This window comes from Marmota flaviventris, chromosome X (assembly GCF_047511675.1).
Source record: "Marmota flaviventris isolate mMarFla1 chromosome X, mMarFla1.hap1, whole genome shotgun sequence".
Classification (NCBI taxonomy): Eukaryota; Metazoa; Chordata; class Mammalia; order Rodentia; family Sciuridae; genus Marmota; species Marmota flaviventris.
In genome coordinates, this window is record NC_092518.1 from 73,523,785 (window position 1) to 73,538,662 (window position 14,878).

Consider the following 14,878-nt stretch of genomic DNA (forward strand, 5'->3'; position numbering starts at 1 on the left):
TTTTCACAGCCCCTTACACAGTTCTTTTTGCAGCCTTCTGCTCTTTGTACCTTCTCTATGGGGGATCCTATCTACTCCATGTTCACAATTATCACCTCTCTCTAATGATTCTCAAATACTAAATTGCAACCCATTCTTCTCCTCTGAAAGCCAGATCAACACATTCAAATTAAAATATGGCATCTTTATCTGAATGTCACTCAGATACCTCAAACTCAATTTATCTAAAATGGCTTCTCTACTGGCCCCAATCTTTTCCTCTCATATAATAATTGTACCATGAAGCTGGGTGTATGGTGACGCAAACCTATAATCCCAGTGGCTCAGAGGCTGAGGTAGGAGGATCACAATTTCAAAGCCAGCCTTGGCAACTTAGGGAAGCCCTAAGCAAATTAGCATGACCCTGTCTCAAAACAGAAATTTTTTATAATTATTATTTAAAAGAAATAGCTGAGGATGTGGCTTCATAATTAAGTGCTCCTGTGTTGAAAAACAAACAAACAAACAATAGGAGCTAGAAAAGTGTTCATTCCCTTTTCCCTTACCCCACCCTTAAAACTGGTATCAAGAGTCCCCATATGTATGTGATTTGGTGGGGTCACCATATCCAACAATTTTAAGCCAACTAGGCCCTGGTCCTTTCATCTACTATAGACATTAGAGTGCACATATGGAAACCTGGAGCTAAAACTGGATCACAACCAAAGAATTTCACCCTTTCCTGGTCTCATATATAAAGCAGGATAGTATCCCCAAGCCAACTAGGAATATATTATGGAGGCTGGTGAAATCATGTCTGAGGAAACACTTTGAGTTCTTAGAAAAAAGCAAAAACTTTTTTTCCTTTGAGAAATTATTTTAACAGTTGCCTTGCATGAATGACAGAACTCTACACAGTAATCACTTAATAAATGTTAACCTTTATTGTTATTATTGTTTATTAAATGACACTGAAACATGGCAGAATGCCCCAGCAAAACAAAGGTCAACCAAAAACTATCAGTCCTGCATGTTAGGTACTTAAGGGTACTCACTTTTCTTAATTGCTATGTGCCAGAATAGTGTAGGTACTTAGCATATAGTATTACTTCATTTAATCCTCATGATAAGCCTCATTTTCACCACTCGTCTATCATTTTGGAAAGGAAACTTCAACCAATCACATTTTCAATCTAAATCATTTGCACACTCAGTACACATTCAAATCAATCGCCTGCTTCATTCCTAATACTTTCCTTTTATTCAAAAATTTCCTAAAAATTAATATTCATTTTATTTAAAAAAGAATAGATGAATAAAAAGTAAAAAAGTAAAGATCACTCATTATCCTTCCACCCAAAGATAACTATTATTACTATTTGGAAATATATGATTCCAGAGATTTTAGTGTGTTTTTAAAACATGATTTAATATCCCCCTCACCCCAGCAAAATGGAATGAATACTGCTATCTAACTTATCTTTCTCACTTAACATTGAATGATGAATATCTTTTCTGGAAATATAGTATTCCACTAGCATATTTATCATATCCTACTGGGTGACCATTCCTTAATTTATTTGAAGAATCCAGTGTGACAGACATGTTGTCTCCAATTTTTACTACCTTAAAGAGTGTTGAAATGAACATCCTTATACATGTAATCTTTGGACAATTATTCAATCACTAACTTTGGATAAATGGTTTACATATTTTAAGGCTTATGATATGAATTACCAAATGGCCACCACTAGGATTTGTTAGGGTCCATTTTGCCACACCCTCACTGACACTGCACAGGAGAGAGGGGTTCATTTATATGGATTCCAATATTTTTTTAGCCAAAAATATTTAGTGGTTCTCAGCGTCCAGTGAGATAAAATTGAAACAGCTTTCTACAATTGGCTTCACCTAACTTTCCTGATTCATTCACTCCTATTGCCCATGCTGTCCACTGCAAGCAGGCTGCTCTCCAACTATCATAGGAAGAAGGTTCCTACCTCAATGCCTTTCTCACACCATTCTCTCCTGGATCCTGTAACATCCTAACCACCATACCCCATCCAGGGCTCATTTACAAATCCATCTCCTCCATGAAACTTTAGCTGACTGGCATATCCCACAGAATCCTTTGCCTCCTCTGTGCTCTGAGGGCACACATCTGACAATGAGTGTCTGCTCTGGATATCCTCGGTTATCTTTTGGTTTGTATGTTTCTTATCTCTCCAACTAGATTATAAACCAAAGGACAAGAATCATTTCTTTCTTTCTTTCTTCTTTCTTTTTTCTTTCCAGCATTAACACATAACTTTATTGATGATACACAAATGAAATCATTGCAAATGACCAAAAGGAGCTTACTCATGACGAATTGGTTCACTGTCACTTACGTAGAGGAAATAGTAAAAAATACTTCAATCTAGGCAGCGAGATAAAAAGCAACAAACATGTTTTCAGAACAAGTAGTGATATTCATTTATCCAGCTTAAACCTGAAGACCAACTTGGTTAAATATCAGCATTGATGATACAATATGGTATTCGTTAAAATTGGCAGCTGAAAGGATTCCTTTACCATATAAACAAGGTGGAGAAAAGGAATAGTTTACAATGTGTGTTGCTTCTAAACTACAAAGTCAAGAAGTTATTCCTGGCTCTTTGGGAACATATGCTCAGTCAGTTTGGCCATGAATTTTCCAACTTTTACTTTCACCAAAAAATCATGGTGACTTTCTATTCCCAGAACCTTATCAGCACACACTTGAAATTCTTTTAAAAAGAAAAATAGTGACCCTTCACCGAATTGATTCTGAGTAGATTCATTTTCTTCCCATTTAAAATTGTCATTTACATTCTCAAGAATGACCAGAAGTTTAAGAATAACCTCTTTGTTCTCTTTCTTATTAAAGAGGAAACCCAGTGAAGATGGCACTTGGGCCCTGAGCAATTCTCTAGTCATAGCTGGATTTTCAGCCAAATTCAAAAGGAGTTTCAAAACCTGAAGTTTAGTTTCTTCATTTCCCGCTGAAAATAAACGGAAAAAATCCGAAATGGAATTAGCAAGCATGTGCTGATACTCATTAGTAACAGTCATATTCGTAAGCAATCTTAGTCCAGCCAGCTGCACAGATGAGTTCAAGCGAGAAGTGATTGTGTCATCACATACTTGATTCATGTATATCTTAAGCCTGCGCTGATTTTCAGCATTCACACTCAAGTTATTTAGGACAATTAAAGCCTTTTCCTTAACGATGGGATCCCGAGTATTAAGAATCTTTGCAACAATTGGGAGACCACCCAGATCACGAATGATATCTCTGTTAAATGCATAAGCAGCATTGTTACCCAGAGCAATTAAAGCTGCTTCAAGAATATAAGGCTTTTCAGACATCTCAACCAAACAAAGAACTTTTTGTAGCTCTTGAGGGGACAAAACAGTATCATCTGAATTAGGGGAAGCCCTTTTCTGGACAGCCCTACGTGCTCGGGTAGCCCTGGCCCTTGCCCTGGCTCTAGCTCTGGTCCCGGCCTCTGTCCCAATCCGGGCCCAAGGTGGGTACCACACTATACTCTTGCTCTCATTACTGTCATCATCATCATCAGACCAGTCATTATACCTGGCCCCAGAACAGTCCCCAGAATCATCCACATCCCCAGAACCACCCTCTGCCATTTTCTCCTTGCTCTGTTTTCTTCCCCGGGTCAGTCTATAAATGCAATAGCAGGCGCCAGCCCCAATCACCAGGCCTGCAGTCACCCAGCCTACTTTCCTGGCGTAGCCCATGCAATCGTCCCTGACAACAGCAGGGACCAAGGAACAGAGTAGTCACTCAGGGTAGGGAAAGAGGGTTGTGGGCCTGAGAGCAGGTCTGTAGAGGGTGATCTTCAGTCACTTCAAGACCACAATATCTGATTCTGGAGGTGGACCTGGAGGTGGAAGAAAGAAACAAGAGTTTCAATTTCTCTTCTCTTTTTGTTGTCCCATGCAGAAAATTGCACAGAGGAACAGAAGAATGGCAATTGAATGCTGGGTAGGGAATATAGATCATTGACAAAATCTCTACCCACCTCATTATACTGTCTCCCTAACCCCTGCCAGCCCACCCTACCCCAAGTGTAGATAAAGGCAATAAGTCCACAGATTCGGCTGGGGTGTCAGTCACCACAATCTCTGGTATCTCCAGGGAGTAGCACCCTTGAACTAACCTCTTTGAAATAGGCAGTTTGCTCCTTCTTCCCTTGGCTGGGGGTGTGTGCCACGCCCAATAATCTTTCAATCTGCGGAGAGACCAGAGCCAATAAGAAAAGAAGGCTTGAAGGATTGTTCATTTGTCGCTTTCCTAAATCAACATCCAGGTTATCAGATATTTTTTAACGTCACTATGCTATCCAAAACATGAAAATGCCTCCCCCTCCCTAGCCTAAAACGCAGGGATGTAAGAAAAAATAAAGTAGAATTGGGTGAGCCTGTCCAAACCGCGGCAGATTTCCAACCCCTCCCCCATTCCAGACAGCCCCCACGCCCACACCGACCTCTACCGATCCTGGGAAACTTCCTCCCTAGCTTCAAACGGTGCCACCTGCTACAACAGACCTGCAGGATGACAGATCGAAAACATGGGGACTAAGTGCTGTTGAGAGAGAAGGATTATGAACAAACTACATGATAGATTTCCTTGCTGTCATTTCCCCCCTTTCCCCCTCCCTCCCGCGCGCGCACACACACACACACACACACACGCACATACACACACACACACACACACACACACAGCGCACGCCATTTCGCCACAGTCCGGGGAGTGTGAGAAACACATTCAGACTCACACCTGAACCTAGATTACCTTCTCTGGTTTTCCCCCACCTTCACCCCCGCCCCTCCTAAGGTCCCCAGATGGTCTTACCCTCAAATCGACCTTCACCGATCAGGGTTAATTTCCTTCCTCTTCTCTTGCCTGGCGTTGTGCCGTAACCTACGGAAAGATTGGCCACCCAGGAGAGGCTCGGACCCACTAGACACAGTGCGGTGGTCAGGAAGACACAGCTACAGGCAGAAAGACGGGAAACAGCCGCTACTGAGTGCTTGGTGGACGGACCAGTCCCCAGAGAACGAAACTCTCTTAATTCGGAGGCCTGGTTGTGCGAGGCTTCCCAACCCCGTTACCCCTCTCGGGATTCTGCTGACACATCTCGTTGCACCCCAGTATTCCCGCCCCCCATGCCCAGCCTTTCCCCTCCAGCACTGTCCTGGTGGACCCGGGGGCAACACCCAGGCCATAGCTTCCTTTCCGGATTGCGGGCCTTGCCTCCCAGCAGATTCATATCTCCCTATTTCTGGGCTCTTCCCTAGCACCCCTCTGCTCACCGTTTCACAGCATCGAAATGGGCCGCAGGCGGGACATATGTCTAAGAGAGCGGGCGGCGAGCGGGAGAGACGACGGAGGAGCCTCAGGACCTGCGACGGTCTCCGCCCTACGCCCTCCACCACCCCCACTTTATGGAATCTACCAGGCACTGACCTGCAAGAATCCGGGACAATTTCCTTCTCCTCCTCTTTCTTCCCTCTGCCTCCGGCCCGCCCGCCCTCAGGGCAATGGGGAGCTGGTACTCAGAGGGGAACAACGACCAGGACAAGAAGGACTTCTGCACACGTCAGCTCTTGGTCACGTGAGAGCTACGTCATCCACCAACTCAGGGCCCCCAATTTCCCCTCCCACCAGCAGTGCGGCAGAAGAGGGCCCGCCCCCCACTATTCCCTCCCCCATACTAGGCCTTGTTACCCTTTCTTCTCCACTAATCCCATCTCTCTGTAGTTGTGTTTCCCTTCCTCAGATTATCAAAAAGGGACAGCATCTTCCCCTGGGACTACTGGCCACTTGTGCTTTTTTGAAAAATTGACTCTTCCTTCCCTAAACTCCTGGGACTGCAGCCTCTCCCTCCACCTCCCCTCCTCCCAGCTATTAATGTCTACCATTTCCTCTGAAATCTAGTCCTAGATCTGAAATGAACAAGCATCAGAAAAGGAAGCCTGGAGTGAAAGTGTGGCTTTTACTTTCTTAATGCTTTGTTATTTTTGTTCTGCCCTTACCCACCTCCAGTCCGCCTTCTTTTATGAGGAAAAATACTACAAAGCTATTTTCATTTTAGGAAAAATGAAGACAGTGGAGGTGGGAGAGTGATGTCAGGTGATGGCCTCTAAGTCTCACATTTCTCACTTGGTGGAGAGTGTTAACCACTTCATTCAAAGTAATCTTAATGTCTTTGGGGCCTTAGCACATAACACAAACCTGGATGAATCTGAATGAGCTAATAAGTGTGTCTGAGAATATGTAAATCTTTGATTAGGCCAATCTCTGAATAGAAGAACAACAGACTTCACTTGCATAAATTAGCGAGGAGGAGGCTTTGAGCTCTCAGAAGCCAGTAACAAAAGATTGAGGAGAAAACAAATCTGTGTACCCACTATCTGTAAGATAAGAAGGCATGTACACTGACAAAGTGAATGATATACAAAGAACATTACAAAATATACTTGATAACAAACAGAGAATATCTGTAAACAAAATAGCTATTAGAGGAACCAAGACAAACTTGGCTGTACTTGGCATCTAGTACTTAGTGTGAAACCATTTCACTGGTTTAATGAGCTCAATAATTCACTTGGGATTGAACTTTTCACAAATAGGAAAAGGAATAAAATAATTACATTCTCTCATTGTTTAAGTTAAGTAGGTTTGGTTTCAGTTGCTTGCAACCCAACAAACTTAACAAATACAGAGCACAAAAGCAAATAACACAGTACAAAAAGTAACAGCTTTTCTGAACACAAGATCCTTAGTGACATGTTTCCTAATAGCTTGTGTGTAAGGTTGTCATCTGAGTATGACTTTAAAATCCACAGACAATATGGAAGTCAATCAAGAGACTGGGGAGTTTGGGAACAAGCAAACCTCCAGTAAAATTCATATGTATATAAATTCTGGGAAGCAGTACTGAGACATGATTGAAATTTAGTAAACAGAAGCCAGATCAACAGTATAATTCTGAATTTAGAGAAAGATCATGTGCAGCAAAGGGGCTCATTCAACCACAGGATTATGAAAAGGAGAGTCAGAGGAAAGTGTTAGTAGTTCCCACCCAACACTGTCTGGAGGAGAAGGAGTGTTGGCTAAAATGAATGGAATGTTTAGCTTTTCTTGGCAGAATCATCCCCATAACGTGTAAGAGTACTTCAAGATCTCTTAGCAGAAAGCCACTTCTTAAGGAGAATGAATGTCCCTGCTCTGATTGTAGGTTCACCAAGCAACCTTCTGGGGTTGTGGCCTCCCAAGTAGTAGCTTGTCTACAGAGAGAAAATGGGCATGTAAGAATGACAGAAAACTCTAGTACCCTTGACAGTTGTATTTCTCAGGAAAAATTAGTTTCCCTTGTGGCCTACTTAACAGGAAAAGAATGCAGAGACCCATGGGTTTGAGCATTCAGATCTAGATTTATATATGTCTCTATAAATGAGAGTCTTTCCTTGACAGAGGCATCTGCTTTCAATGTGCAGACAGAATCAGGATTGGCTCATACAGTGCTGAGGACAAGACCCTGAACTGTAGATGCAACCTTGTAGAATCCTGTCAGGGAAGCCAGGTGGCCTTGGCTCAAATGATAACATATGCATTGCCATTTTAAAACTGTACTTTTCTAAAGTTTAGTTAATGTGGAAGTCACAACTAAGACATGCTATAGCAGACAGGCCCCCAGCATCTCAGCCATAGCTAGACAAAAGGTTAATATCCAAAAGAGTGAAAGGGCTTCTACAAATCAACAACAATATTTGAAACAATTAACATTTCTCTCTGGAAAAGAAAGGAAATGCATTTTGCATTTTACATACCTTACATTTCCCTAGCAAACGGATGTACACTGTGACCAAAACAGACCAAACTAAAATATGAATCTTGAGCAGAGAGATAGAAACCTGAAAATTTATGGATTTATGGTATCCTGAAGATATCGTCTAGCATTCTCCTTTCTTTTTTAAAATTTTTTTATTTGTTCTTTTTAGTTATAGATGACAGAATACATACATGGTGTATATATCAAACATATATGGAGTATAACTTCCCATTTTGTGTTGGTACATGATGTGGAGTTACACTGGTTGTGTATTCCTATATGAACATAGGAAAGTTATGTCAGATTCATTCTACTGTCTTTCCCATTCCCATCTCCCCTCCCATATTTCCTCCTATCTCTACCCATCAGAGTTGACCCTAGTCTTCAGCCTTCCCTCCTTATGTTAATGAGGTTAGGTTCTTTTACTTGCAATCACACTACCTTAACTAAGAGATAATACAAAAAGAAATATAATTTTTCAAGGTAATGACGTCCTAGAGGTTTGTTGTTGTTGTTTCACCCTCTACAATTCCATTTAATGTTACCATCCACTGATCCATTTTTTGTTATTGCTTTCAGGTACTTTGTAAGTCATATATCACATGTGGCCACACACTGACATAAGCCAAAATGTTTCTTTTGGCAGTGACATCACAGAGTCTTTTGCTGGTTCAGGAACTTTTAACAGGCATATCCTGAGGATTCACTTAAGCATTTTCCTATTTTGCTTTTAAGATGGAATGTCAAGCACATGACATGTCTTTAAATATATCGATGTTGGTGGGCTTATAATGAAGACCATGTTGATTTTTAAATACTAGTTCCCAGATTCCATTGTAGGAATTCTGGATTGAAGTGACAAAGAAGTAAAAGAATTGAAAGGGTTATAATGTCCATGGGGATTTAGAGAGGGAGTGGGTTCAAATCATGAAAGGTCTGAAAGAGAATGGTAGTGTTGGGTAATACACTGGAATAATTGGAGGATACATCAAAGCCAGGAGAGGTAGGAGTGAAGTTTTATCCTTGAAGCCAGGCTAAATGTTGTGAAAATGAATCTGTGTTACAGAACCATGTGTAGGACAGACACCAAGGCATCCATGTTTGTTAAACTTTACATATGCCTTAACTGTTTCTAATATATACATTTAAAAAAACAAAAGTCACTTGTGTAGGTACTCGCAGCCAAAAACTGAATGATGGGAAGTTGTATCTAAGTGTTCTGCTTGTAAAGTTTCAGAAATAGAATTCACTTGTCTATGAGAAATAAAGTGTCACGAAAGAACAGTGTCAGGGGATGATGTTGAAACAAATGAGGTAGAGATTTAGAGAGATGGAAGTATAATATTAGTGAGGAGTTTGGACTATAAACATTTGGGGAAGATGGGGAAGACAGGAAAGTCAGGACATGTTCCTAACTTCTAATATTTGCCAGCAAGGCATTATGAGCTCCCTGGCTCACCTCCCAAAAGGGCCTCTTGCACACCAGGCCCTCCAGCTGGGGTGTCATATTTCAACATTCTAAGAGGCTGCCTGGAAGGTCTATATTTAGAGTATGACTCCCCAGTAGAGACAGGTGGGTATCTGAGGACTAACTTCTACATACTTTGTCCCTGAGTTTGGGGATTATTCTGAGGGTCTTGGGCAGGTGGTACAGTGAAGTTGTTACAAGGCAAGGAGTGAAAATACCTTTCTCCTGGCCACCGTTTAGGATCTGATACTTTGTCCTTAAATTTGTGAGGGGGAAAATGGCATGGGCAGCTGGGGTGCCACAGTGATTCAGTCTTCCACAGACCCTCACCACCATTGCCAGTGGAGAATGATAACACTGGTCAATGCTGTGGTGACAATATATGGATGACAGATCCCAGAGACATCTCACTACTGTCATGATGGAATGAAAATTCCACCTATTAAGTCTCATTTGTATCAATGGGATAATTCTCTAATTTCTGAATGATTTATGGGTTACATCATGAAATTTCAGAATAGATTTTAAACAATGTCTTTTAAATGTAAAGCAGGCTAATCTGTGAAGTTACTGATTTGTAAAGTTCATCTGAAGTTATAAAATTTGCCTAAAGTTGGGGTCTTTATGAAAGCTGTCCTTTGAAGCCATAGTGAAAGTTATTCAGCAGCCTTCTACAAGATCTCAAGAGCCTGACATCTAATAATATGAATTCAGCCAGGAGGAAAATATGGATGGTGGTTCACTCATCTAAAATGGTCACAATCAGAACACTGACCATTCATTTATTTGTCAATTTATAAATCATACTGAAAGCCCAGGAGACTGGTCTCATTTGTAAAGATGTGTTTTTAAACTTTAATATGGTGTTTTAAAGCTATAATTTAGAAGAAAATACTTTCAATGTGGAACAAATTAACTTTGCCAATTCAATGAGGACCTCTTCTTAACTGGAAAATCTTGCCTATGTTACATATCTTTAAAAATAAGATTATGGTTGTTTTTTTCTGCAAATGGAAATAGCTTTATTGTATGTTCTTATTACGAAACAGCATAGCATGATTCAATTATAAAAGGAGGGACAATACAGAACATAAATGGATCAACATATTAATAAAAACCTCACTACTACCTGGGCTTCTTGTATTGCTCTTCCTCAGCCAATTTTGATGCAGAGACTGAACACAGAAAGGAATAGAATTTAAGGAAGGCGTTGCAGGAGATTCACAGCCAAGGAAAGGATGACACAATTCTCCAAGAAGTGTAAGGAAGGGCAGGGAAGACCCAGAAAAGAGGCTGCCCCTAACTGTACAGAAAGTCAAATTCAAACACCAGAGAGATGGGGTCACTTCTGGTTTCTGGAGTTTTTATAGAGGAAAAGAGTGACAGGGCCCAGTCTGATGGGGGGAGGTACGGGGCAGGCTGGCGCCTGCCGCACTGCTTGTGGGAGTGGAAATTGGGGGCCAGAGCTCGCTGGTGACGTGGCTGTCACGTGACTAAGAGCCGCCTAGAGCAGAAGTCCTGCTAGTCGCCTCAGTCTGGGTACCAACCCCCTATTACTCTGCAGGCGTTTTAAGGAAGAAGGAAACTAGCTTGGACCTTTAAGGTTGGTGCGAGGGTTGGCGCTGCTTGGAAGGAGATGGGGGTGGGAGAAGATCGAGAGCTCTGCGGGTCCAAGTTAGGGCTGATGGAGGCTGTGCCCCTTTCTCGCTTACTTTTTAAATGCCTTTCCCCACCCCCATCCCCACCCCACCCCGTGCTCATTTTACTCAAGAGAAGTGGCGAGCTTCGGGTGGGGGTGAGGGAAGTGAACGGCAGATTCCAGAGAATCCAAAGAAAGAACGGTTCCACAATCCGGGCACTACGTCCCGGTGCTGGTCCGTCCACCAAGTACTCCGTCCCCTCGGTCCCCTGTCTTTTTTCGGGTCTGTAGCTTGCAGCGCAAGTATTGGCGAAAGAAGGAGCAAACTGCTTTGGTGGGAACCTTGCTGGGCGGTGTGAAGGTGGGGGATTAGCCCGGGACCGCAGAATACGGGTGCTGGAGGAAAGGGGCTGGGATCCTTGCGGGTCAGTCCGAGTCGCCCTCTCCTGGCCCCGTCTTTCTCCACACCCCCTCCCATTTCAGTGCAGGGAAAGGGGTGTGGCGGCCTTTGCTGGGGAAATGGCGGATGATGAGGGGGGCGGGGAAGTCCTTGTTAAGAAAGTCAGAAGGGTGTGAGAAATATTTTAAAGGCCCAAAATTCAGAAAAGCGGATATTGGGACCTGTGTGCTCAGTGCAGATTCGTTCACTACACTTTCAGTTCTCTATTGCCACCTACCTGCCTTTCCATTTGTCCTTCTGCCAGACTGTATTCACCTATCACTGTGGAGGGGACACTGACAAAAGAAGACCGGGAAGAAGGAATTTGTCGGACTTTGGTAGAGGTTGGTTAGAAAACTGCTTATGAAATTTTGGGGGTGAAGATTTGTGTGGTGAAGGAGGAAACTACCTGAGAGTTAGATCTTCTTGCCACCCTCATAGTTATCATAACCAGAGTCCCATCTCTCACCTTTCTATGAGGATCCCAAAAGAGAAATTGTGTGTCCTGAGGGTAGATGGGGGAAAACAGAAAAGAACAAGGAAATAGTTCCTAATACCCAACTTTCTCAACAAGAACTCAAACTCAAATCTGCCTGTCTGGAAAGGTACAAACCCAGGCACAGCCGAAAACCCTAAAATACACTTTTTCACCCACAGATTCATCACAAGAGCTACAGGAGCCTAGGAGAGACTGAAGATTACTACCCTGCACTATCTCTCACCCTGGCCCTAAAAGTCCTCTTCTATCAGGTGGACCAAAGCCCTCCCGATCCTGCGCCAAGACTGGCACAGACTGAAACATGGGCCGGGCCCGGGAAATGGGTTGGATGGCGGCAGGACTAATGATTGGAGCTGGTGCCTGCTACTGTGTTTACAAACTGACCATAGGAAGAGACGACAGTGACAAATTGGAGGAGGAGGACGAAGAAGAATGGGATGATGACCAGGAGCTGGATGAAGAGGAGCGCGAAATTTGGTTTGATTTCACAACAATGGCTCGCCCTTGGAGTGAGGATGAGGATTGGACTGAACCTGGGGCCCCAGGTGGCACAGAGGACAGGCAATCAGGGGGTGGCAAGGCCAACAGAGCACACCCAATAAAACAACGGCCATTCCCATATGAACATAAAAATACATGGAGTGCACAAACCTTTAAAAATGTCAGTTGTATTCTAGACCTCTCCAAGTGTCCTTCTATTCAGGGAAAAAAGTTGTTTGCTGAGCCCAAGGATGCTGTTTTTTCACTTAGCCACGATATCAGGAGTCATTTGGCCAACCTTTCCATCTGTGGAAACACACTCCCCACCCCCAACCCCACTGTGAGGGAGGAAGCTTTGTGTGCCCCAGGTAACTTGAATGCCAGTACTGAAAATCAGGGCCAGATTAAGATGTTCATCAATGGAGTGTGTCAGGAGACTGTGCCACGTAGCTGCAACTCATTTCTGCAGCAGGCCGGATTAAATTTGTTAATAAGCATGACAGTTATTAATAACATGCTTGCCAAGTCCGTTTCAGACTTGAAGTTTCCTTTGATACCCGAAAGAAGTGGCTGTGCTAAGGTTCAGGTTTTAGAACCGTTGATGGGTTTGTCTGAAAAGCCACTCTTGGCAGGGGAGTTGCTGGGTGCCCAGATGCTGTTCTCATTCATGTCCCTCTTTATCAGAAGTGCAAACAGAGAGGTTCTCCTGGAAACCCTCACCCCTTAAATGGCCTTCTGGGACAGAATGGGACTGACTCCACACAAACCCTGCTAGGTTTGCAGATGTCAAAGAATCTGCAGTGGGTGCTACTGAGGATCCAGCCTTAGGCAGTCACCCCATCACCGGGGGTCACTGGGGCTGGGTGCGCGTTCCAGAAGCTAGACTGAAGACCACACTCTTTTTGGCCAGGCAGGGCTCCCCCGCGCAGAGCTTTGGGTAATTCCTTGATTTTGCAGTCTGCAGGCATTGTGCATTGTAAATTACTCCCTTGCAGCCCTCTTGATGCAGTAAAGGGATCACTGTGGCTCGCCTGCTGCAGATAAGGGACATCAAACTAGAGTACCACCAGTGCTCGCTTGCCTGTGATGGTCTCCCTGCCCGAGAGGGACCGCTTTGCAGAGGCCAGGCCCATCTGGGAGCTCATGCTGAAAATGCTGAAAATGCATCTGCCGCTGCCTACGTTGAAGTATTTTCCTTTTCTCTTTCTTCCACACCAGCCCACGGATGGCGAACCTATTCATCCACAAAGTGCACTCCCCTTGTATCCATTGTACTGACTAAACTTCCTCCGCCCAAGTCTGCATCTGTGTGTATCATCAATAAACTTGTGTGCTTTGATTGGCAAAAAGAGAGAGACATGGTCCTTGTCCTTGAGCCTGCAGTCTGCACGAAGAGAAAGGCCTGCATGCACAATAAACGCCAGCTGACCGGGGGTGGGGGCTGCTCTCTGACAGATGCACACTTGTCAGTGCTCATAGGAGACAGGGGCAGAAAGGGGCGGCTGTGCTCAGCAGAAGCTCCAAGAAGGGAGATGGGGGCAGGGTCGACAGGTGGGGGACAGGGAGGTTGGGGGAATGCTGATGGAATGTTGAGTGAACTGGGAAAGACAGCACTCTCCAAGCAGGACACAAGGGTGCCTGATGCAGAGGAATTCCGCAATAAAGGTGATTGTGATTCCTTGACTGCCAGCCTAGAGAGGAAGGCCAGTGTCCTTGGTGTTTGTGCATTGCTTATGGTGGTGGTCGATGGTGGGGATTGTGGTGGGGGCAGTGGGGGAGGCTCCCTGTCACACATCCATGCACATCCATTGCATAATTATCACAGTAAAGATTGCCACTTGCCCAGGGCCTACTCGACCTCTCTTTTCCCTGCAAAGCTGCTGTCAGACCTGCTTCCAGCCCTCCTCCCTGTCTTGGGAACCCAAGCACTGCTTCCTGGCAGGGTGAGAGGGTTGTCTGCTGCTTCATTTGGGTGAAACTCCTCTCCTCCATGGCTCCCCTTGTATGTCGGGTGGGACCCAGGAAGGGAATAGGGGAGCCCTCCAGGAACTCCCTGTGGGGGTGGTAGGGCAAATGTGAAGGGTGCTTGGTGCAACCAGCCTCGGCCTATCCATCCATCTGGACACACCTCCATACCATCCCTCCAAGGTCCCTGCACCCCTGTGAGGAAAGGAAGTGCCCCTCCGTGCGTGCGGAACCGTGGGTCCAAAGGGCTGGCCAACTCATTCTGCCACACTGTCCCCAACATATCCAGGCCCCTCCCAGGAATCCTCAGCCCCTGTCACCAAAGTCACATTCTCTGTGGGTTTGTGATGTGCGCGGCAGTGGTCTCCTTCCTCCGAAGCCACGATTTCCCTTGGATGGTGCTGTTTCTGTGCCATGTGCCCTCTCCCGGAAGGTGTCTCTGAGATGCTGCCATGGGTCACCGTGCCCTGGCCAGCAGTGGCCTGCCTGCCTGCAGGGTGTTCTGCCTTCTGCCTGCTCTCCT

General features: G+C 44.5%; 2 protein-coding genes across 4 annotated transcripts; one reads left to right on the forward strand and one right to left on the reverse strand.

Moving 5' to 3' along the window:
• Positions 1-900: 900 nt before the first annotated feature.
• Positions 901-5,635, reverse strand: Armcx3 (armadillo repeat containing X-linked 3). 2 transcript variants are annotated; one of them, XM_027934508.2, is made up of 5 exons: positions 5,498-5,635; positions 4,883-4,951; positions 4,512-4,572; positions 4,185-4,256; positions 901-3,905 (listed from the first exon to the last, which is right to left on the reverse strand). In XM_027934508.2, exon 5 carries the CDS (start codon positions 3,760-3,762, stop codon positions 2,623-2,625), a length of 1,140 nt encoding a protein of 379 aa, XP_027790309.1. In that variant the 5' UTR covers positions 3,763-3,905; positions 4,185-4,256; positions 4,512-4,572; positions 4,883-4,951; positions 5,498-5,635; the 3' UTR covers positions 901-2,622. The 2 variants fall into 2 exon arrangements, with proteins under 2 accessions (XP_027790309.1, XP_027790303.1); XM_027934502.2 differs by having other exon boundaries at positions 4,883-5,022.
• A 5,202-nt stretch (positions 5,636-10,837) lies between these two features.
• Positions 10,838-13,743, forward strand: LOC114091947 (protein ARMCX6). 2 transcript variants are annotated; one of them, XM_027934519.2, is made up of 3 exons: positions 10,838-10,936; positions 11,677-11,755; positions 12,069-13,743. In XM_027934519.2, exon 3 carries the CDS (start codon positions 12,212-12,214, stop codon positions 13,115-13,117), a length of 906 nt encoding a protein of 301 aa, XP_027790320.1. In that variant the 5' UTR covers positions 10,838-10,936; positions 11,677-11,755; positions 12,069-12,211; the 3' UTR covers positions 13,118-13,743. The 2 variants fall into 2 exon arrangements, with proteins under 2 accessions (XP_027790320.1, XP_027790323.1); XM_027934522.2 differs by lacking the exon at positions 11,677-11,755.
• The last annotated feature ends 1,135 nt before the right edge of the window (positions 13,744-14,878 follow it).